We start from the raw sequence: 22,381 nt of genomic DNA, 5'->3' as shown, positions 1-22,381 counted from the left end.
CGCCATGATAGTAGTTTTTATCTCCCCCAGCCCTCTTCCTGCTGCACATCCGAGCCGCGGCACAAGAACTACAATACCCGTCATGCCACACGAGTGCACCCGCGGCCCGCCTCCCGAGGACTGACGGGAAATGGAGTTGCCTGCGTTCCTTGCGCGCTCAGGAACTGCAACTCCCGGCGGCCCCCACGCGCGCCGTGCGTCCCTGCCGGTCCCGCCCCCTCCTCCAGAGGCGTGAGGGACACGGGGTTGGCGTGACCGCCTCAGGCGGGACAGGAACCGCCCGGGTCAGCTGCCATCGGTGCGAGATCACACCGAACCCGTCCTGCAGAGCAGAGGCGCGGAGGGACAGGGCAGTGGTGGCAGCAGAACTCCCGGGGAAGCTGTAGGAGCACACGCCCTCCCACGGGATGCGAGAGGGAACGCTGCCCTACCTGTCCAGCCGAACAACAGGATGCGTGGAAAGTTCCAGTTTTGGTAATTCTATAGGACACTTTGACTTGGTTGTTGCCATGTAAAAAACCCCATACACTTACGCCAGAGTCAGTAGGACTTTCCAAATACTGAGAATACTGAGGCCCTCCCTCCGCTGGTAGGACTCTTAGCAGTTTTTAAAACAAAACCTCAACAAACAAACCCCAAAAATAGCGCTTGAAATTAAGTATATTTGGAGTAAACAGCGCGGAACACAGGGGAAACAAGTAGATTTTGGTTACGGGGTTGCAGGAGGCTGTGGCAGCATTTTGTCTCGTAAGGTACAGTGTGTTTACAACTACACAAAGCTTGGGAGGTTCTTGGAGTGCTGACATGCGAGGACTGAGTCATCTGCAGCATTATTCATATTAGAACACTGTAGGACAGATTACAGAGTTGTTTGAAAGCAGGCGGTCTTAGAACTAAAAATGAAAGATCTCCGTTTGGTACAGAATCCGGGGCAGTTTTTTGGTTGGAGAACAAAAGCTCTCCTGAAGGGGCATTTGTGTAAAGTAATCCTGACATGAGAACCAAGGAGTTTCTGGCTGCACACCAGCAGCAACATGTGGGCCATGGACAAACAAAAACTTCTACACGTGTTAATGGAAATACAGGCTTCCAACAGAATATATCCAGGGAAAATATTAACGTGCAGGGTAGCACTTACAAAAGAAAACTAAAACAAACACCCCATTCACCACCACCACCCCCCCCCCAAAAAAAAAAAAAAGCCCAAACCAAAACCCCACTAACGCCATAGAAAGTTCATTTTGGAAGAAAAAATATCACTTATAATGAGAGACTAAAAACCTCTGCCTAAGTGGAAGCCTTTCCTTCAAGCAGCACCAAGAGGTTAACCCTAACCCTCTTCTCTGGCACAGAGTTACTCTCCAGTTTTCAGACATCAGACATCGTCAGTCTCTATTTTTCAAATTGAGTAGAATAAAGGAAAAGTCTCACCTGTGCTAGTGTTGTAATATTTGGAATTTTGTCAAGCTACAAGTAAGTCCCAGCTGTGAGCAGCAATCTCTTTTCTGTTTAACAAAAGAAGTGCATTGTTGTGGTTTGTTTTCTTTCGGTTCTAACCTTTGCTTGTTAGGTGACCTTTATTAACCGAGAGGTGTCCGATACATTTAATGCAGTATGGAAACAAGGTAGCACCATTTCAGCACTCGGGGGTTACCAGTGTTGAATTAGAGATAAAACTCTGGTGGGGAGCAAGCTGCACGCACTCAGCTGACAAAGAGATTTGTTACTGAACACTTTACTGTCATTATGAGCATTTAACAACTCAGGTTTATAATGAGTACAACGCTGTCCTGCAAGCTTGTGTTTTGTTTGAGCCCTGATACAGACTACAGGTCTGGAAAGCCTTAACTGGAGGCAGGTTCTGCCTTTTCAGAGCAATTAACACATACCTTGAGATGACCAAGACACAAAGACAGCAATTCTTACACACATTTTGGCATTCTTCTTAAAGCTTTTTGAAACTGATCTTCTTTCCATTGGCTCCTGAAGCATAGAGTTGTGATAATTTTTTGTGTTTGTGTGTGGGGAGTAGGGCCAAATATGTGTTTGATCAGAGGTGCAGAAGTGCATATTACCACTGATTTCAGGGGAAAAGAATTAGTTGTGTTTCACAACCTTTCCTCCTTCCTTGATCTTATTCCTTATTCCTTGTGTACTTGCTAGGATATAAACAATTAGTCCACGGAGTTTCAGAAGATGCTAAATGTCCTTCAGAGTGTACAAACCTGTTTTGCAGGCTGTCACACATAGGAATTGTGTAAACTTAAACACTAAGTTTTTAACAGGGCTAGTTTGTTTTTCCACTTTGGAACATCTGGTACTCAAAACAAAAGTGGAATTATGATAATTTTACTGGCAAAATATCTACTGGAGTGTAAATGGTCCTGTTTGCTTGAGGTTTTAGACTATTATAAAAGCTTTTCTTGTTTAAATCTCTTCTGCATCAAAATGTTTAGAATAAATATATCAGCTCTTTATTTAATAAATACTAAAATGCTTTTCTTATTGAGAAACACTCATATAAATCCATCCTCACATCATGACTGATTTAAGTGTTCAAGACTGTCTAGAAAAGAAGAATCTGGCCCAGCTTAGAGTTAACATATGATGACTGAGGGACAAAGAAATTGTTCCCCCCACAGCTGCAGTTCAATCCTTGTGCTGCCTCTGAGCTGTTAGACCCTGTGCTGATTCTGTCCAGCTTATTAAATTTCGTGACAGAACAATCCACTTTCTTTTTCCTCCTGGGCTACTCAGATGAATCAAATAAGAGGCAATTGTCAAATGCCAGGGCTGGTGTAAAGTAAGAATGGGGAACAGGACTTACTTTTTGGTGAGAGCAAGTTATTAATACAATAAACTATCCCAAGGCAGCTTCACCACTAATTTGCAGCCTCTGGTGAGTCAGTCCTGAAGCAGTGAAAGGGAGGCCCCATTCATATGATATTAGGAATAGTGGTCTGTACTTTGGTAATAACTTCCACCCAAGCTCTCACAAGCACTTTGTAGCCTGGCAGGGTCACCCATGGAATATCAACGCTTTAGCCATGTGAGCTGAAGCAGAAGAGAAAGATTATTTCACTGGAAAGCTCCAGACAGGTTAACAGCTTCAAGAAATTACTTGCTCGCCACCAACAGGTAAATTTTTAAAATTCCATAAACTACCAACACCCTTGACATAGAAAGAGAATTGTTTTAGGGTGCTAAGTTACAAATGAGTTGGGTCAGTTTACCTTGACATCAAGTGACTTCCTGACCTACTGCAACATGGGAAAGAAACATTTTGGCTGAGTCTGGGAGGAGCAGGAAAAGAATACAACTTCCCTTTCTGGTGTGGCAGCAAGCTGGGATTTCAGTGATGCACGTGAACCATGCCCTAAAATTTAAAGGTATTCAAACATGTACAGTAGTTATGCACCTAAATGAGTAGCCTGACATGTAAAATTACTTTGAAGTCAGAAGGAGCCTTTAAAGACAAAGTCAAAGGAACAAGTTATTTACTTAGGGGAAAGAAAAGACAGGAGGTAAGAGGTAAATTATCAGAAGTTTGAGTAGGTGCCAGGAATTTATAAATTAATATTCTTAAACCCTGGCAAATTATCTTCCTGGGTAGTCTGTGGAGATGTAGCTGAGAATTAGAGAATAAAAAACAGAACTATGTTTCAGCATGATGGCTTCATTAAGAACCAAGTCTCTCTTAAGCTTCATTTGTGCTCCTGTAAGTGTAAGTGAATAAAGAGGCTATTATATTTACATAAGGCCATGTCTAACCCAAACTAAGATATCTTGCCCTGGAAACATCTTTTTACTGATTTGTTGTTCCAACACTACTATTAAACAAATGCTCTTTCTGGCCTGCTCATCTCCCTGTGCTGGACATTGGCAGAACTGCAGTCCATGAATTCCCTCATAGAAATGTATTTGAAGCTATTTCATTGGAAGAATTTAAAATAAAAGTCTTCTTTGGTTTTCCAAATGTAGAACCAGAGCATAAGCTCTGTTTCACAGCCCAATCACAGAATTACTCCACGTCTGCAAAGGAATTTAGAACTTGTCTCACATTTCATTGTGGGTTGGCAATGAGTGCTTTGAAGCTGGATTCTTCTTTTTGAGGGCTCCAATCCAGAGTTAAAGCCTTTTAAAATCACTCCTTTTGGAGCAATTAAACACATACTGCAGGCTTCAAAAAGGGCATAAAATTAATTCCTTTTGCTTTAGATAGCAAAAGAAATACATTGATTGCTACACCAAAATGCCAGTTTATAATTCTCTGTGTCCATCTTCTTAGCTCTAAAATCCCTCACATGCTCAGCTCATTATTTTTAAAAATAGTCATGTGTGGCTTTCACTTCTGTTTGTATATACAACCCTTATTCCCCTTAACTGTGTGTCTCTAAAAAATAAAGATGGAAAGGTCTTTTTTGCAAGTGCCATCCTTCATTCAGGTGACTCTAATTGGAGGCTCAGAATTCTCAGCTGTGTGATCTATTGCTTAGTTACCCTGTATTGTTTAGATCTCAGAGATATGTAAGGTGGGCTCTTGGATCTTTGTGATGCCTCTCTTTGAATGCACAGGCAGTGCAGTTCCTCCTTAGGCAGAATTTCTTCAGGGTTTTGATACTGTGAGACTCCTGACTGAAAAATAGGAGAGGGAGAGTAGTTTAGGTAAGTAGTTTTTCTGTCAAAACTGTTGTGTGTGTGGGTTTCTTGCTATCAATGCTCAAAAGAAACAAAGATGGAGATTTAGGTGTGCACATTGTGAAGAACCTGTGTATAGTTTACAAACCTTATGACAGTTAAAATGTAAATAGCAGAGGGATTGCTTAATGTGGAAGGAATGTGCTGAGCAAAGGACGCACATCCAAGCAAGGGAAGAATGAGATCATTTAAGTGATGTAAACTGACTGAGTTAGGACTAGGAAGGTTAGAGACAGGAGAGAATCTATTTGAAGAAAGGCAGGGACTGTGGTTTCAGAGATCTGAAAGCCAGGTGTAGGATTGGTGGGAAGATGCATCCTGTCAATCAAACTACTGAAGCAGCTGAAAAGAAATGTTGTGAAGTACAGTCTGTGAGGTTATATTTCCAGTGCTCTTAGGCAATAACTTTGTTGGGTTGTTTTTTCAAATTAGCAAAGTAATTAATAGTTGCCATAAAGCTGTTTATTGCAAAGGCACATTGGTCTCAAAGCAAAGTCACAGACCTTAAAGTCCATGCTAAGTTTTGGCACAGAGTCCCAAACAGAAGTAGAAGCTGTTCTTGTCAAGGTCCCAGGAAGCTGATGTTGCTGTGGCAGCTCCTATCTTCTTTTTGGGAGTTGATGATGATGACAAAAAAAACCAAAACAAAGCAATAGAAAAAAGTGATAGCAAAAAGCAAATGGCAAAAAGCACCAGCTCTCCCCAGTACATGCTTTTATACAGAATCTTCTTTACAAGCTAAGACACAAACTCAGACCACCACTTCTTAACCTACTAGAATTGTAGTTTCTTAGCACATCAGGTTATGTATAAACTACCCATATGGTCTATCTTGTTCTATCTAAAAAATGAAAGCAATATTTTTACCATAACTCTGTTATGTCTAAAACTACATTCCTAGAGCCTCCACTAAAAACACTAGCATGTTTTTTAACCTTCACTAGAACTTGCACTTCTACTCTAGTATCTGAACCTTTCACTTACTAAAAGCACTAGAGCTCATACTAAAACTTACTGACTCACTTACTTATCCTAAAACTTAAACTTACACCTCTACTTTATGTGTGAGTGGCTCAATATACTTCAATCCATCCAAAGGCTTTAATTCAATCTCTGCACTCTGATTTCTCTCTGAAGAATTCAGAGACCCCCAACTCACTAACTTCAACAACAAGCCAGGCCTTTGTTTATCTGTTCTTACACTTTTCTTTAGATCAGCAACATTTTGATTAGAAAATTAACCTTTTGCTTCCTTAGAAGCAGCATGGCCAGCAGGACCAGTGCAGTGACCTCGAGTGCTGTGTCCAGTTCTGGGCCCCTAATGACAAGAAGGACATTGAGGTGCTGGATCATGTCCAGAGAAAGGCAACAGAGCTGGGGAAGGGGCTGGAGCACAAGAGTGATGAGGAATGGTGAGTATTAACACACTGTTCATTCACAGCCTTTCTGATTGCAGGGACTCCCTGACATGGAGAAGCTCTGATCTGCTGTGTCCACTGCTGGATACCATAATAATTCTAGGCCAGATCTCCTACTTTACAAATATGGTAAGAGTTTCATAACACTTCAGTTTTATAACACTTAAGTTTTTAAATTTTAAGTTTTACATGCTGTCTCAATGTTGAGAGGGGAATAGAAAACTGGTTCCATGTGGGATTTTCATCTGCTTTCTTTTCACCTTCCTAATTCTCCAGAATTCCAGTTGAGGGAGCATGTTGTCCATTAGAGATCCCTTAAGATTCTAGTTTCAGTAATGACTAAAACATTGTTATGAAGGAAGAGTAACAGTGTCATGGGATTTTTAAAGCTGTTGTTCTATGGCTAGTTAACATGTTAATATTGTTGCAGAAAATAATTACTTCATTATGGAATTGTGAGAATGAAATACTGAGCTTGTTTCTAAATAGACTAATTACTCCAGAAGTATTCTGTGCCAGTATTGTTATTCCAGAGACAGCAATTTGCATGAGGAATTATTCTGGAGTAGTGGTGGCTAAATCAATTATATTTCCCCTTCTGTCTTGAGAGAGAGAACACATTGGCACTGTGATGCTGTACATGAGAATTTGAAAAAAGTGAATGTGTGTTACTCAAACCTCCGAATAGCTAGAGAATTTGGCTAAAATTACCAGAACAAAAATTCCTGTTAGACTTTAGTGTATGCCAAACACTTCACATAATTCATAATTTTTACTGCACATTTATTTTTGTTGCAACTCCATTACTCCTGTTGGCATCATACCACTGAGGATTTTTAGTTTATTTTGTCCACCTGCAAAGTCACTGTAACAGCAGCATGTAGGAGATTATTTTTCCAACACAAAATGTAAGTGCTTATGTTAAGAAATAAATTATGTTTACATTCTGTAAAAACTATTGTACCAACATAAAAAGGTCACTGGCATTCTAACAAGCATTAATTCAAATTTGCTTGCACAATTCCTGTTTCATGCATTGTTCTTAGTAGTTACATAACTATTCTGGCACATGTGGAATGTCAGAAAAATGAAAAGGTATCTTCTTTCCTCCAAGGGTTTGCAGTCTATTAGCTCAGCTTTCCTGGGCTGTGCACTTCCTCTGTTCCATAAGCTAGTTCCTAGCAAAGTCAGCTTTGAACACAGTGGGGGATACAGAAGCTGTCTGTGATTTAATTGACTGTGTTTATACTATTGTTATTTTAATCACTATTTTAAAGGAACATTTTTCTCTTCTGTTGTTTTGCTCTTTAATCCACTTTGGAAATACTCGATGTAGCACCAGAAACATCACTCTTTTCAAAGCTGTGGTCTAATTAAAATGTGCTGAACCAAACAGGCAAAATCCACATTGTTCTTGTTTTTGCTCTGCGTGCAAATGACATTAAACAATATTTTGTCTAAGAGCAGCATTGTTCTATGCAGCTTGTAAAAGTTAACATGATGAACCTTTTAATAGCTCCATTCTTTTATTTATTAGCAGTCTGTACCCCATTCCTAGAACAGCTTATCTCCTCCCAGCCACACAGTCAAAGCATGCACTTCATAAAACGTGGATTTCTGAAAATAACTGTTTTGGAAAGTTTTAACACTGTTTTAGGACATGACTATCTGTAAGACTGCTGTTCCTTGAAGTGCAATAACTTTTGAGAAGAAAAAGTGGTGTCTTTTGGTATGTACATTGGTCTTACAGATTTTTAGGATTGTTGAAGTGAGGTGATTATAACAGACTTTTTTTGGGGGATTTATTCTGTAAATAGCTTTAGAGAATTGGAGAGGATCAGAGCAAGTCTGTACTATAAGATTTGACAGTGTAGGTCAGTTGCCTTAGCGAGTGGGAACAAAAGAGCTGTGCCAGCACAAAACCATCAATGTAGAAGCAACTATACAACCAGAAGAATTCCTTTGTCAGCCTAGCTAATGTTGTTTGTGAAGGGAATGTTATAGTCCTAGCAGAAAACCCTCTTTCTCTTGGTAAGTGCTATGTAATTATGCCAGCAGAATTTCTGAAGTACAGTCAGGCAAAAAAGCTGGCACGAGCTTGAACAGAGAAACCCTGAAGCACTGCCAGAACAAAACTTTGTTTAAGTTATGTGTGGTAAATAGACCTCAAGTTATTGTTCTGTCACAGATAAATTTCAATATTTAATCATTGACATGATATTACTTTGATACTTACTTTGATTTTCCATCCAGAGTTTTCATTTTATTGCTTTGGCTTAGACAGCTTTTTTCAAATTAAATAGGAAAGATAAAATTTTTCATACCTTTTCCAGGTGACTGATTTCTGTCACATAATATCAATTTAACCTGTTTAAAATAAGAACTGACAAGGATTTCTGGAAGTCTTCGGTTTCTCCAGATGTTTAATGAAACCAACAGTCAAATTTGAGTTTGTGGCGGGAAATGCTCTGGCTGGATGTTCAGTGCTTGGTATGCCCATATTCTGCCAGAGCAGCATGGAATTGGAGGTGTTCTGCTTCCATGGGAAAAGGCTGTAAGTCTAAAACATTTGTGTATGTTTGTGTACAACTCCAAAGCATCAGCTCCTGCTCTGTGCTGGACTGTGCTCCCTTCACCAGCAAAAATGATTTGATTTCCTGAAATCCTGTTCAGCAATTTGATGCCCTAGTGCTAAAACCATTCTTCTAAACAACAAAAAGAAAATATAGTTCATACTGGTCTTTATAAATTGTCCCCAGGTGTCACTCCTGAGTCAGACAGAAACATTTTAGAAACAAATCTGAGAATTGGTTTTCCTTTTCCTTTTTTTTCTTCCTGTTGTTTCTGCTGGTGATACTTCTCTTCTTGCATTTGTTCCCATTGTTCTCTGTCAGGATCATCTCCAGCAGGCCAATTTTACTTGTCTGAATTATTCTTAGAGGATATCTTGGGGAGTTTTTGAATTTCAGCTACAGAAATGTAACTGCAGAAATGCTTCCCTGGCAATTCTTTGTGATTTGTGGTTAAATGATTGTTGTAGTTGATAAATCCTTTCTTATTTTGTCCAACTCTGCTAATTCCTGCCATTCTTTTGAAGCAAAATCAAATTACAAGAAGAGAGCATTTATTAGCATAAACATGTAATTATTTGGAAAGCCAGTGCAAGCTCTGTAAGTCTCACAATTGAACAAGTTGAGCTGAAATGTAACTTTACTGGTAAATAAGGCATATAATTATTATTCCCCAAAGGTAAATATTACTGTAGGAGAACCATCATTTCAGTCATCTCATTTTTTTGTGTGTTTGCACAGTCTACATATAACAAAACAGTGTTTTGCTTAGAGCATTTAATGTGTATTACACAAGGCAATGGATCAATTATTAACATAACTACAGTTTCTAAGTAACAATATCCTTTTCTTAATGTCACTTAATAAATTTATTCTTAATGCTACTGGGTTTTGTTTCATTCATTGGCTGAATGGCTGAATCCAATATTTTACTTTATAAACAGCTTTTCAATTGAGGTATAAAACACCTCATATTAAAGCCAGTTGGTATATGACACTTCTCCCAAAAAAGTAATTAGAGGGTTGTTTGTTTGGGTTTTTTAAAATATTAACTTCCTTCTATCAAAATTACTCAAAAACGAAGGTTGCACAAGAACCTTGTTAAGCCAGAAAATGTCTTCCTTACTCCTGACATAGATTCTGAAATAATGTATGCTTTATTTGTGTAGTGAGATCTGTCACTGGGAACTGTTGCTTATCAAGAGCTATTGATTACATGTTTGCTTTCACACCCTCGAGGAGAGGAACTTATGAATGTTAGGATGTGCAGAAAACAAAGGCAAAAGGCCATGACAACCATCATTCCTCCTCATTTTTTGAACCATTTGTTGCCTGTGTTTTGTCATTACATACATCACTGGCACTGTGTATAGCTAAGGGAAAAGGCTGGGACTTGAATGGTGGCTGCTTAAAGGAATGACACATTAGAGACCCTTTATTGTCATTTCTCTCCAGTTTCCAATGTGTGAAAAATTTGCTTAAATATCAAGAATTTGTGTTTTGGGGTACATCTGTCAAAAAAATTAGCTTATCCTTAAAGGCTGTAAGCTTTGGGAGATAGTAGTCCAACTGTAGAGTGAGAATTATTGCTGTAAGAGACAGCATCATTCTCCAGAGCTCTGATGAAATGAGCTGTATTGTGCCTTTTACTTGGGGGGAAGTTTCCTAGAGTTTGACTGAAAATATGAGACTACTTGGTATTTACTTTGTGTCTTATGAGAAATATGTTGGAACTCTAAGCAGCCATACAGGAAAACTTTCTTGGCAACTGAGAGAGAAAGCATTTCTGCCACAGTATCTTATGATCTTATATATACAATCTCAAATAATTAGGCATAAATTAATTTCTACTGTATTTAGAGTTTTACTGGACTTTTCAAATGAAGACAGTGGTGCATTAGTTCACCAAATGTGGATTTCTGTGGTGGACTTAGTTGCACATCCCCAGAAGGTGATCAGCTGTTTATCTTTGTTTCCTGTTTTGTTTCTGGCCCTTTTTCTAGGCCCTACAACATAAAAATCCATGAACTGACTGAATTAATGAATTAAACCTGCTTGCCATGTGGTCAGGTAAGCCCTCTAACCCTTCCTCATGCTTCAGAGTACAGAGTGAAGAGCAGGACTATCCTTTCCATTAACACCAAGACATTTACTCAGCTTATCTGTATATAATTTAACCACAACTTTGGTGACCTCCAGACATAGGCATGTTTTGTTATTTCTTTTTGTGCTTTTGGATCAATATTTCTCTTATAAAGTCCCTTTACAGTTTTATGAATAGTACCAATGAGTAGGTATCAGTTGTAGGATACATCACAGCAACACATAGAGCAGGAAAACATAACAAAGTATAACAAAGACAAATGTAAGCTGTTGCACCCCTGAAAAAGTAATCCAGAAGTGCAGCAAAGACTGGGATTTTTCACTGAAGTCAATGGAAAAAAGCTTAAATAATTGGATCCAGCTTGTCTGTCCTGAAATTCACTTAGTGAATGGTACCTGTGGATACTATGAAGACACTCTCATGAGTCTCTGCTTTCTTGAGATCACTGTTGAGAATATGATGTCTTCTCCATGACTGAAAAGGCTAAACAGCATCTTTAAAGCAAAACCTGAAATCACTCTGTGCATGAAGTGCCAAATGGTTCTCCATCAGAAACATGGATGATATTGCAGCCACTGAGGTTTCTTCCCCCAGTGTGATTGTATGGAGCAAACCAGTTTTATGACTTCAGCACCAGCACTCACTTCCTAGTGAAAGTTCTGGCATAACCCAGAGTCTCTACCCTTATTTTCTTCTGTCACACCTAAATCAGATTGCATCAATTCCTATTTTTCCACTAATCTTGAAGAGGGAGAAAAGCCTGTGAGAGCCTTGAGCTGTGCACCTGGCCCATAGAAACAAGTGCAGAAGCCACAATAAGCATTTCCATCTGCTAGAGACTAGAATACAGATCTGTTAGACTGCTCCACTAAAAAGTTTGTGTATTCCCACATGGTGCATTTTGTGGGAAAATAAGTCTCATTATAATGTGGTATGAAATTACAACGCCCTATAAAATGTTTTTCTTTTATATTTCTGTAGTCAAAAAGGCAATTAACTTAAATATGGTAAAGAGAGAGAGCCTTAATTCTGATCTGTCTGTGGCAGTGATCCTGGATAGAGGCAGTTATTGCTACTTGCTAGAAATTACTGGTTAACTTTGTGTTTAAAATAAACGCTTTTAGACTAAAACATCAAGATACAAGTTAGCTGTGCAAACTATTTTCATTGTGACAGTCTGTAGTGAAAGCTTTTTTATTTTTCCTGTGAGGAGACCAAATACATTTTCAGAAATTTTACACTCACTGTATACACATCTACCTGGCTGGGAAGAAAATGAGAAAATGTCCTATAAACTTACTTTTCCATGCTGGGTACTGCAGTTTTAGCCCAATGACAGTTCTGTATTATGGAAAAATAAGTGGAAAATGTAAATAATGTTTTGAATCAAAATTGTAAAATATTAATATAGCACTTCTTCATGATTAGAATGTAATCTTATTAAATGTCTCATAGAAACATGGTTAGAAGGAAAAAAAAAAGAAGCTAAAATCTCCAAAATGAACTAGGCAAAAAAACACCAGCCAAACCCTAACAGATGATAAATGAGGCTAATTCAGAATTGAGAAGCAATCACCATGAAAAAAATCCCCAAAGTTTTAGAGACAAGAACAATTATTATGAACTCCTGTTTGAAGACCTTTCTTCTCTACAGTTTGTAGTATTTAGCACCTGCTCCAGAAACGTCTTCTATAAATAACTATTTTCTGTTTCAGACAAAATTTACATTGAAAACTATCTTGGTGCAGCTGCTTAGTTTTTCTACAATTGTGAATTGCCAAAAAAAGAACAGTAATTTCTTGGGGTCCTCTGAGTTAAATCCTTTTTCTGTAACATGATCCCATGTAGTGAAGCTGTGATGGAAATCCATTCTTACTACTAGCTGTTGCTCAAACTGAGAACCCTTTCGTAGATGATCCTCACTCTTTTACTATTTCTGTGGCTTTGTAGTTCCATAATTACTGCCCCTGATGGCACAGTGCCCCAAAAATGAATACTTTGATAATTTGCTGCTCTCTTGTACTCCTTGTCACCTCCGGTGTTCCAGTGCACCACCGCCCTCATGTGAAAACTACTGTGAGAAGAGTAAGTAGATTTCTGCAATACTCTGTGGCTGTGCTGGGCATCTTCTTGTATTTTACATTCAAGTTTGATGTGCTGGACATGTTTACTGTACATTAGTTATTGTTTATGATTAATGTAATGCATCTCTTTTATTTCATAAGGTACTGATTCAAGTGGAATTCTTTGGATTTGTTTGGGCATAGGGCTGATTTTAATACTCACTCTGTTCATCTTAATGGTCTTGTTTAAATGGAAGCACCTAAAGCAAGTAAAAGAAAAACTGGAAAACACAGGTGAATAAATAAGATTCTTCATCAAATAATTTTAGATCATTGTACATTTTAGCTACTCTTACCATGTAAAAACATTGTGTGTATTCCAGATTCTGATGACTGTCTTCGTTGGATTGTTTGGTATTCCTCAAATATTCTCCATGAAGTTTTCATAGTTATTAGGGAATAAATATCCAGAAGCTGACTTGCAAAAATCAGCAATTATTCTTTGTTGGTTCTAGATCCTGTCAGGATTGTTGTATATTCATACCTGGCTTACTTGCTGCTGTTTGAGAAATCATTTATGAACACTCAAAAGCAAAAAACTTTATAAGGCTTTCACCCTCATTGAATGCAAAAGGAATTCTTCCCAGGCAGAGGATACACATTCAGTATTAGATTTTCATTTTATAAGACTTTAAATAATTTCATTTAATATTGTAGTCTGTGAGAAGTATATGTGGGTTATATAGGTTTTTTTCCATTTTATAAATAATATATTTGTGAGTTTTCAGACAATAAATAATAACTGATTAGAAAATATGTGTTGGATTACTTCAATGCTTATTCTGAAACAGAGGGTTATATTGTCATAGCACAAAAGATTATCATATGTTACTACATCTTAAAACTTTCACTATTAAAATTTTCACTGAGGTTAGAACATAGTTGGGCCATAATGCAATTTGGATCTTTAACATTTCTTTGTTTAGTATAGCATGATGTATGTACTAAATTAACTTCTGTATATTTACAGACTCCTCTGTGGAGCCGAGTAACACTCTCAAGGCCAATACTGAAAGCAGTGTGAATACAGAAGAAATTAGACCCACACTTCCAAGTGAAACATTAATGTATTCAGTGGAAGAATGCACTTGCAGTGACTGTGGCTTGGTAAAACCTCAGACTGGCTGTGAAACTTCATTTCCATTACCAGCTACTGAAGAACGAGCTACTGTTCTAGTTACCACCAAATCTTTTGATTATTACAACTATGTTCTGGGTGTTGGATGACTGGGAGAGAAGTATATTTGTACTGAGTAAAAATAAATGAGTTATTCCAGTATAGCTGTTAACCCTAATACTTGCAGTCAGTGGAGAGGGTAGTACATCATTCTTGGAGATCTCCCATTGTGCTTGCATTAATATTGTCATATTACTTCTAATTCCAGTATTTCAATAGTCAAGTATCTCTAGGCACTCAACTAGTTATTGGAATTTTTAATTTCAGAAAGTCCTTACATAGGACAGCTTTTTCTGCCTTTAGAGATTGTACCTACTTACAGCAGATATATGCAAAATAAACAAGTTGCAAATATATACGTTCCTATTAGACTCAGATCTTGTGCCAAAAATTACTTGATGGTACACAAGGAGTGTTCCAAGAGGCAGAAATGAAGACCTACGGTACATCCTCAGTCTTGGAAAGTAATTTCAATACTTAAAATAGGAATGTTCTAAAGATGGATGCCTTGTAGAGTATGGAGACCCCTGGGCTCAGAAGGTATCACAGGGTCACCCTAAGGGAGGTTATGGTGGGGAGCACAGATCATAGAATGACAGATGTCCTGAGTCAGAATGAACCTGCAAGGGCACTGAAATCCAGCTCCTGGCCTTCACTGCAATCCCTGCAGTCCCATCTATCTCCGGGTGCTGCAGGCTTTCCTTTCAGTGCTGAGTGTCTTCAGACTGAGGTTTATTTCTCTTTTACTCATTGTTTTTACTTGTTACATTTACAAGGATGTGTGATTAGTCACGCTAGATTACTCTGTGGTTTAAAATTAGGAATATATTTCTGTCACCTTGCCATCCAAGCATTAACGTTTACTTTCCTAATATAAGGCCACAATTTTATTCCTGGAAAACTCTTAACAACAGAAGCAACAACCACACAAGCACAAGCAATCACAACAACCGTCTTTATTTGTAGCTAGCATTCTAGTTCAGGTTCCTGCATGAATGACGAAATAAATATTTAATTGCACGAAAGCTATGAATGATCAGTTACAGAATCTTTAGGAGGGTAACACAAAGTTTGGGGCGGGTTGGGAGTCAGTGCTCTGTATGGCTTTGGCCATACACCTCTCAAGCAGGCCTAGAGACTTATGAAATTTGTTATTATCATCCCTTTGGGTTTTATTTTTATTTAACGACCCTTTCCGAGCTCTCACCCTGTACAGCACACGCGGCAGAGGACACTTTATCTGCACTTTCCTCACCGTTCCTCCCGCGGTGCCGCGTTCCTGCCCCGCAGCCGCCTCTGCCGGGTGGCTCCGGGCGCGCTGGGGCCGCGGCAGCGCTGGGGCCGCGCTGCGGGGCCGAGGCCGCGCTCGGGAGCCCCGGGCCGGGAAGCGCTCCGCGCCGCTCCCGGGGCCGTGTTCACCTTCCGGGGCGCCGGGCGGGTTCCGGGGCGGGCGGTGGCTGCCGGCCCGGCCGCGGCTGTGCGGGAGAGCGGCGGCTCCGGCGGACGGAGCCCCGCGGGCACCATGAGCGGTGAGTGCGGCCGGGCCGGGCCCCTCCGCCCCGGGCCCGCCGGGCGCTGTGGGGGCTGGCGCGGGCAGAGCGTGCCCGGGGGGCCCGGGCGGGAGCGGCACTGCCCTCGTTCCCCCCCGCTGCTCCCTGGTGCCGTGCTTGGGACACTTGGGTCTCGTATCCACCACACCCCGGTCCTCATTCCGGCTCCCCGAGTACCCCCGAAGTGGCGTTTTAACCTGTTTTAAATCCTAAATCCTGCCCTTGAGCGTGGCACTGGCTCACAGCACAATTGATGCTGGGCTCGAGCATTTGTGTTGCCTCAGCTGTGAAAAATCATAGGAAATACTCCTGAGGAAATAAATGACCAAGAGAAAATAGGAGTTAAAAAAACCTAAAAATATGAACTCAGAAGCATGCAGTCGGTGAGAGAGGTGGGAAGAAGGGTCCCTGTTGCAGTGTCCCTAAGTGAGGATGTGTCTGTCTGGATGTGGTAATTTCTGTGGTAGAGGGAAGTGGTGCGGGGGGTGTGCTAAATCTTGAGGGTAGATGTGTGCTAAATCCTGAGCTTTTTGAGATGTTTGTCAAGGAAATACTTGAAGCTTTGCATGAGAACTGTGACCCGTAAACTACAGGACTGGAGGAAGCAGATCCGCTTGAATGGGCCAGCATGGAGAGTTATTTGTTAGCAGAGTTGAAAATTCTGATGGACTTCTTGTAGATGTAAAGGATAAGTGGTATTTATTTAATTTGTATTAAAACACATTGGCAAGGATTTGTTTGGGGCTTTTTGAGAAGTGAGGTTCTTTAGTAAAAACTTTGATGGTCTCTTTGTACATCTTCAGCAATGGAAGTTGCAGAGAACATTCTGCACCTGAGACTTGGATCATGTATTGATCTCCTCCCTGATCTAATACATGGTGATCTTTGTTGCCAAAGGCAGTAAGAAAAAAACTGAGGAATTAACTGGAGTAACTAAATGCTACGTGTTTTGTGGGGAGCAGTCATTTCTGAAAATGAACTGAAAAATAAAACCACTTCACTTTTATTTTTCTCTGTTTTGTTCTCACTTTTATGGTAATAAGAAAATAGAAGATTTTTGTGGAAGAAATGAGGCAAAAAAAAGGATTATTGTGAGGAAGCCTGTTGTGAAAAATGCAAGTAACAGTGAAATCTTTTAAAGCATGGGAAAAAAAAATTTTGCATTTCTCAAATGCTTCAGATCTTGACACAATGCAGACTAAATCATAATTAGAAAATTTGTAAGAGTCATCATTTTCATATGGAAAACCTCAGCCCTTCAATGATGAATTCAAACTGGCAATAGCCTTGTGCAAATTTATGCAAATTACAGCCTAAATCTTCCTAGGAGACTAATCTTTGAGAGCTCTATTTGGATTCTGTGATTCGAAAGGCAGGGTAATACCTCATGTGGCCTAAAGCTTCATGGTGGAGTCATTTTTATTACCTTTAATATTTTTTAAGACAATGAAGAGATACATGTTTATGAGAAAAGAAACATTTAATTACTTAAAACAGAGTAATGCCTAGAGTGACATTGACAGTAGTGGTTCAATTGCATGGTAACCACTCTTGTATAGCCCCTGCCAAGAATTACAAGGTTTCTCCAACAATTTCGGTTAGACAACAAGATAACAAAAAAGCCCCTAAGGTTGCACTTTGACAAACATTACTGTTACACAAGGCTGTACTGTATTTCTCTGGAATAATGTAAGTCAAACTGATCAGAACAGAGAAATATCTATCAGTATCATGCTTGGTTCAGATAAAGGAGATGCTCATGTTAACATCTCATCAATTTTAACCATATCCTTCTTTTAGTGCCTGTGACAGCACTGTCTGTACTTATTTCTATGCCCAGTTTTAGCCCTTTTAACTAACAGAGATATTCCTAAAATATAGATGAAAGAACTTCGTAATGTCTATAATTATGTTTTATGTTTATTTTCTTTAACTACAGTGTATTTCTAGTGGATGTGAAGGTAACTTCCTGTTGGTGTAAGCATCACCTTAATATTACTAATGCTGCTTACTAATTTCATACTCATATTTTAGTGTACAGTGCTGAGTAGGCTAAACTTTAAAGGCAAATAATACAAGGATAGAAGATTTATGTGCTTGTCAAGAATTGGGGGTGTTGTCGTTTGTTTAATGACAGTTCAAAAAACTTAAAAATGCAACTCATGGTGGGGGATGAGGCAGTAGAATCATAATAATGTAGTATAAGGTAACATTTGAATTAAGTCTGTGTTTGTTTTATCTTAAACTTGTGCTATCAGAACCTGTATTAGGGCAAAAGGGATTGCAGTCTGAAATGTTGCATTCAGGACATAAATGCAAGTTATGTAAGAGCAATATGAGATTCATTTATTTTACTTATATACTGCATGTGCTGCTGAGGAGGGCTTTACCTAGAAAGAACTGGATGAAAATCCTGCTTTCCTTTACTGGTATGTCAGTTTGCTGCTGCTGTAGGTGTGTATGTTTGTGTCAGAGTATGAAGAGAAGTTTGTTTTAAAAATAGGAAAGCATGACCTTGAACAACAGAAAATGAGGAGGGTCAACAGAGGCAGGTGCAGTACCTGAGCCTATTTTAAATCCTTTTTGGCTGAGTAGATGTTGGTGGGAGGAGTCTCTTTAAGTTTCTTAGTTTTTGCAACCTTATACTTTTGTTTCTACAATTATTTTTAGAGTCACATATGAGCTTCCTTTTTTATTGCAATAGTCTAAATACAGCCTTTTCCTGAGTAATTCTGTTTTTATGCATCCTATGTTTTATACTTGTATGTTTGTTCCTGCAGTTTTTACTGCTATTCTGAATCAGGAGAAGGGTATTTTAGTCAGTTTGTAATACACAGTTAGTCTTTAAATCAGCTGGAGTTGATCACACTTAATTGGTGCTCTTGTCTGAAAATATGCTTCTTTTTTCCTAAAGACTTAGTTTAGAAAATGAGAATGTGAAAGAACTAAATCTTCAGTAGAGTTAGTAGAGATGTATTTTTACCTTCCACCTACTTGAAACAAAACCATCACTAAATAGTACCATATTTTCTATGCTTGTTACAAAGAAAAATATACCCTCAGCATGAAAAGAGACACAGAAACTTAATATTTTAGTTGGTTTTTTTGTTTAATTAGACTTTGCGAATATTCTTTTTCTTCTACCTGTAAATTTCTGTTAAGCAACAGCAGTAGAATTTAAGGTGTGCATTGAAGAGAAACCTCAGCTAAACCCTCAGCAGACACCTTACATGGCCTTACAGCCCTGTTAGTGGTGAGGGTGATCTGAAGTGCTTCAGGAATTCTTGGTTGTAATCTCCTCCAGTCATGATTGTTAGCAGTGCAAATTTGCAAGTAAAACAAAGAGAAAATGCACATTGCACTCAGTCTGTGTAAAATTAAGGTTGGTTGGTATCACATGCTTTAGTGCTTTAGAACATTCATTAGTATAGTGAACATCAGTAAGTATTCTGTATTTATGCATTTTTTGGTATTGATCACAACCATTTCTGTTACCAAATAGATGCAGAGTCCAAAGAGATGGGAATTTAAAAACTAACATGTATTGCATTTGTATGACAAACTTAGCCCTCCTACTAATATTTTTATTTGATAGATGTTTTTCTGGTCATGATATTATTAATTGCATGCATTTGTTCTGATGTTGTCTCAAGCTGTTAATATAAAGAGAAATATTGTGTTATGGCTCTTCTTGCAGGTATGTGGGTAGTGTAAGACTGTAAGAGTAATGAGTGTTGAGACAATAGAGAAAATCTGCAGAGTTGTGTATATTCAGTGTTACTGAACATGAGGGATTATTCTAAAAGTTGGGATTGTTTTCCTTATTTTACAGTGATGTGATTTATTATAAAGCAAATGGATACATAGGCATGTGTACATACATCTCCATTTTGTCAATGTATATGTGGTGAGAACATTGAATATTGTTTAATAAATTGCAATCTCTGAAGGAGAATAATGTGGAATGGTAGGGATTATAAGAATTTAGCCTTATCTTCACACTAGCATAACTGGCATAGCTGCTAGGAATTTAAAATCCATTTGGTGTGGGGTTTGTTTCTGGAGTCCTGGACTGGCACTGAACATTGTGTGCACTGGAGTGCTTGACTAATAGCCCCAGACCTCACATGTCACATGTCTGCACAGTTTGAGTCAGAGTTCAAAATGGGAAGCACAACTTCTTGAAAATGCACTGTAATCAGCAAAATCAGCATTGGGAAGCTTAGTTAGCAGCTATGTTTGCATGTTTTTCCTGTTGTTTTCATTATTCTGCCATACTGTGGGGGTTTTCTTCTATTTAATGAATATATGAAACTATATGGAATATGAATTCTATTAATATATGTATAGATGAATATGGATTTTTATAATATCTATATTAGTGTAATGTGTACTTATGTATTATATGAGTGTATATAATTAAACAAAGGCAGTGTCATTTCAACTGGACAAATTCTGTCCTGTCCTGCTGGTCTAGAAGCAAAGTGTTTTGAATGGGATTATGAAGATAGGAAATTCTGGGATTTGAACCTCACAGTGTCAGGTAGCAAGAGGAAGCACATATTTTTGATCACCTCTCTTTACTAGAGGGCATAGTGTGTGGTGTTTGATTTTCAATTGGAAAGAATTTGCTCATTCAGTTTGGATAATTGGCTATCAGTCCATATGTACATTGGTTGTGTGTTCTTTGAAAGGAGAATAGAATGACTTTAACTCCAGAGATGTCACAGAGGTTTCTGATGGATGTTTTGAACTTAAGCTGAGAATAAAGAAATTACAGAGGCAATGTAGGTTGTCTAAAAGAATAAATTTTACTGTATTCATGGGAGTTTATAAAGGGTTTTCCAACAAGTAAAGTATTATGCTGTTGTTGAAATAGCTTGAGAAGTTAGAGATTGTCTTGCATAGTTCCTTATGTAGTAACAAAATAGATTTTATAGGTGTTAATCAGAACAACTATGCTGGTAGTTAAATTTTAGGGGATTTATTGTAACAGTTGCTCTCTGTTCACCTGATTTAAAACTCTTTCTGCAGCATCACAATAAGAAGATACTCCTGGTGTGTCTTTTCCATTCTTTTCTAGTGCTGTGATGCTGTACTACACTGGTAGTTGTACTAAGAAGCTCAGGGCAAGCTGTGCATCAGCTTGAATAATTGTTCTGTATTTGGTACTAGTGAAATATATCTTCAAAATATTACTAAAAATAAGAAACTAGATATTTGAAACAGTATTGCTGCCAGTTGGAGAAATGCTACTTGAAACCTCTAAGCATAGTTTGTATTGCATCATTTTACTTAGAGAAAATACATTTGTTAATTTAGTGGAATAATTGGCATGGGAAGGTAGTTTTCAGGGCCCAAAAGAAAGAAGTCTGTGTTGGCCTAAATGTGTTAAAAATTTTTTATTTTAAAATGATATGATTTTTTAAATTTCAGGTTCACAGAGCAACGACACTAAAAGACAATTTCTTCTAGAACGGTTACTGGATGCAGTTAAACAGGTGAGAAATCTAAAAATCCAGCACACATGCAGTAGCTTACTCAGAGTTGTCACTACTAGTAGGGACTGTCTTTGCTTTCTGTTTAACAAAGAGAAGGAAAAAGAAGAAAAGGAAATAAAAAAGAAATCGTGGCTTTCACATAGTACAACTGAGGTTTTGTCTGCTAGCAACAACTGCTGTGCAGTATTTATTTAAAATTCTTATTCTGGACAAGTTATATTTGCAATAGATCTGTTTTAAATATATGTGATACTATAGAATATATATTGGGAATATATGTTCTTGTAATCCTGCTATGACTGAACTAAATTGCAGTGTACTGCAAAGTCTTAGTTAACGTTTTAGAGTACCAGTTTCTTTTCTTCACACTAGATTTTTAGTGAATGGTTAAAATACATATAAAGATCTAATTTATGTATGTAGTTTTGTATTTGTGTCAACATGAAGTTCAGCAAGTACAATTTAATAGACTGGAGTTAATTTGGGAGAACTTGGGAGGCAAAAGAATGCCTTAGAAGTAAGCCAGTGAAATATTTTATAAAGAGTGGTTCTGTAATTGTAGCACTGACCTGGGTAGGAGCAATGTTTGGTTTTGTGGGTACACATTTAAAACTCAAAAGTAGTAATTTCCACTCACTTTTGAATTTAGTGAAGGACCTGCAGGTGTGTTGCTCTGGCTAGCAAGGATATATTTGAACTGCAAGAGCAGCCCATTAGTGTAATATGATGCTCTAGAGCACTTTTTGGATGCAGTCTGTATTTTGCAATGCTCTATTTTGTGCTGATTCCTTTTTTGATATGACTTTGTTTCATATATAGAAATAGTTCAGAAAACTGAATTTATTTAGCGTAACAAAACATTCTTAAAATTTCTTAAAATCTGTTTGTTGCAGTGTCAAATACGATTTGGAGGAAGAAAAGAAATTGCTTCAGACTCTGATAGCAGGTAAAATAGTCTAAGATTAATGTGCTTAGATTTTGCATCATAATGACATGGCACAAAATATTTGACATGCTCAAAAAATTACATTGCATGGAAGGTAGGAGATCTGAAGCTGGAATAACATGATTAACAACCCCTCTAGTAGGTGAGGGTGATTTCTCAAATTGATTGCCAGTTCTTCTGAATGTAACCTGTGCCTCAGCTTTCAATCATTATGATGAGACTGTGGGTATAAGTAGATTATACTGCTTGCAAATAATGAGATTACTGCATAGAAGGGATCTTTCACTGTTTGCA

General features: G+C 38.3%; 2 protein-coding genes across 4 annotated transcripts in view; both read left to right on the top strand.

Moving 5' to 3' along the window:
* The first annotated feature begins 219 nt into the window (after positions 1 to 219).
* TNFRSF17 (TNF receptor superfamily member 17) lies at positions 220 to 14,655 on the top strand. Of its 2 annotated transcripts, none has more exons than XR_004419532.1 (5): positions 220 to 474; positions 6,155 to 6,245; positions 8,450 to 8,670; positions 10,690 to 10,756; positions 13,016 to 13,102. XR_004419532.1 is itself a non-coding variant. In XM_033073716.1 (5 exons), exons 1-5 carry the CDS (start codon positions 452 to 454, stop codon positions 14,138 to 14,140), a joined length of 555 nt encoding a protein of 184 aa, XP_032929607.1. In that variant the 5' UTR covers positions 220 to 451; the 3' UTR covers positions 14,141 to 14,655. The 2 variants fall into 2 exon arrangements, 1 of the variants encoding a protein (XP_032929607.1); XM_033073716.1 differs by lacking the exons at positions 8,450 to 8,670; positions 10,690 to 10,756 and adding exons at positions 12,824 to 12,875; positions 13,884 to 14,655 and having other exon boundaries at positions 13,016 to 13,147.
* An 898-nt stretch (positions 14,656 to 15,553) lies between these two features.
* SNX29 (sorting nexin 29) overlaps positions 15,554 to 22,381 on the top strand; it is a 105,931-nt gene continuing 99,103 nt past the window's right edge. For both annotated transcript variants that reach the window (XM_033073714.2, XM_033073715.1), the window contains exons 1-3: positions 15,554 to 15,619; positions 21,077 to 21,141; positions 22,035 to 22,087. In XM_033073714.2, coding sequence (XP_032929605.1) covers positions 15,613 to 15,619; positions 21,077 to 21,141; positions 22,035 to 22,087 — 125 coding nt within the window. In that variant the 5' untranslated portion in view covers positions 15,554 to 15,612. The remainder of the gene's footprint in view (positions 15,620 to 21,076; positions 21,142 to 22,034; positions 22,088 to 22,381) is intronic.

This window comes from Catharus ustulatus, chromosome 16 (assembly GCF_009819885.2).
Source record: "Catharus ustulatus isolate bCatUst1 chromosome 16, bCatUst1.pri.v2, whole genome shotgun sequence".
In the NCBI taxonomy this organism is placed as follows: domain Eukaryota; kingdom Metazoa; phylum Chordata; class Aves; order Passeriformes; family Turdidae; genus Catharus; species Catharus ustulatus.
This window is presented reverse-complemented; position numbering and strand designations above follow the sequence as displayed.

Excerpts from the sequence above, each read along its gene's own strand:
- TNFRSF17 (XM_033073716.1), top strand. The coding sequence starts at position 452 with ATGCGTGGAAAGTTCCAGTTTTG. Across the intron at positions 6,246-12,823 it reads TCTCCTACTTTACAAATATG|CTCCGGTGTTCCAGTGCACC; the intron begins GTAAGAGTTTCA and ends ACTCCTTGTCAC. Across the intron at positions 13,148-13,883 it reads AGAAAAACTGGAAAACACAG|ACTCCTCTGTGGAGCCGAGT; the intron begins GTGAATAAATAA and ends GTATATTTACAG.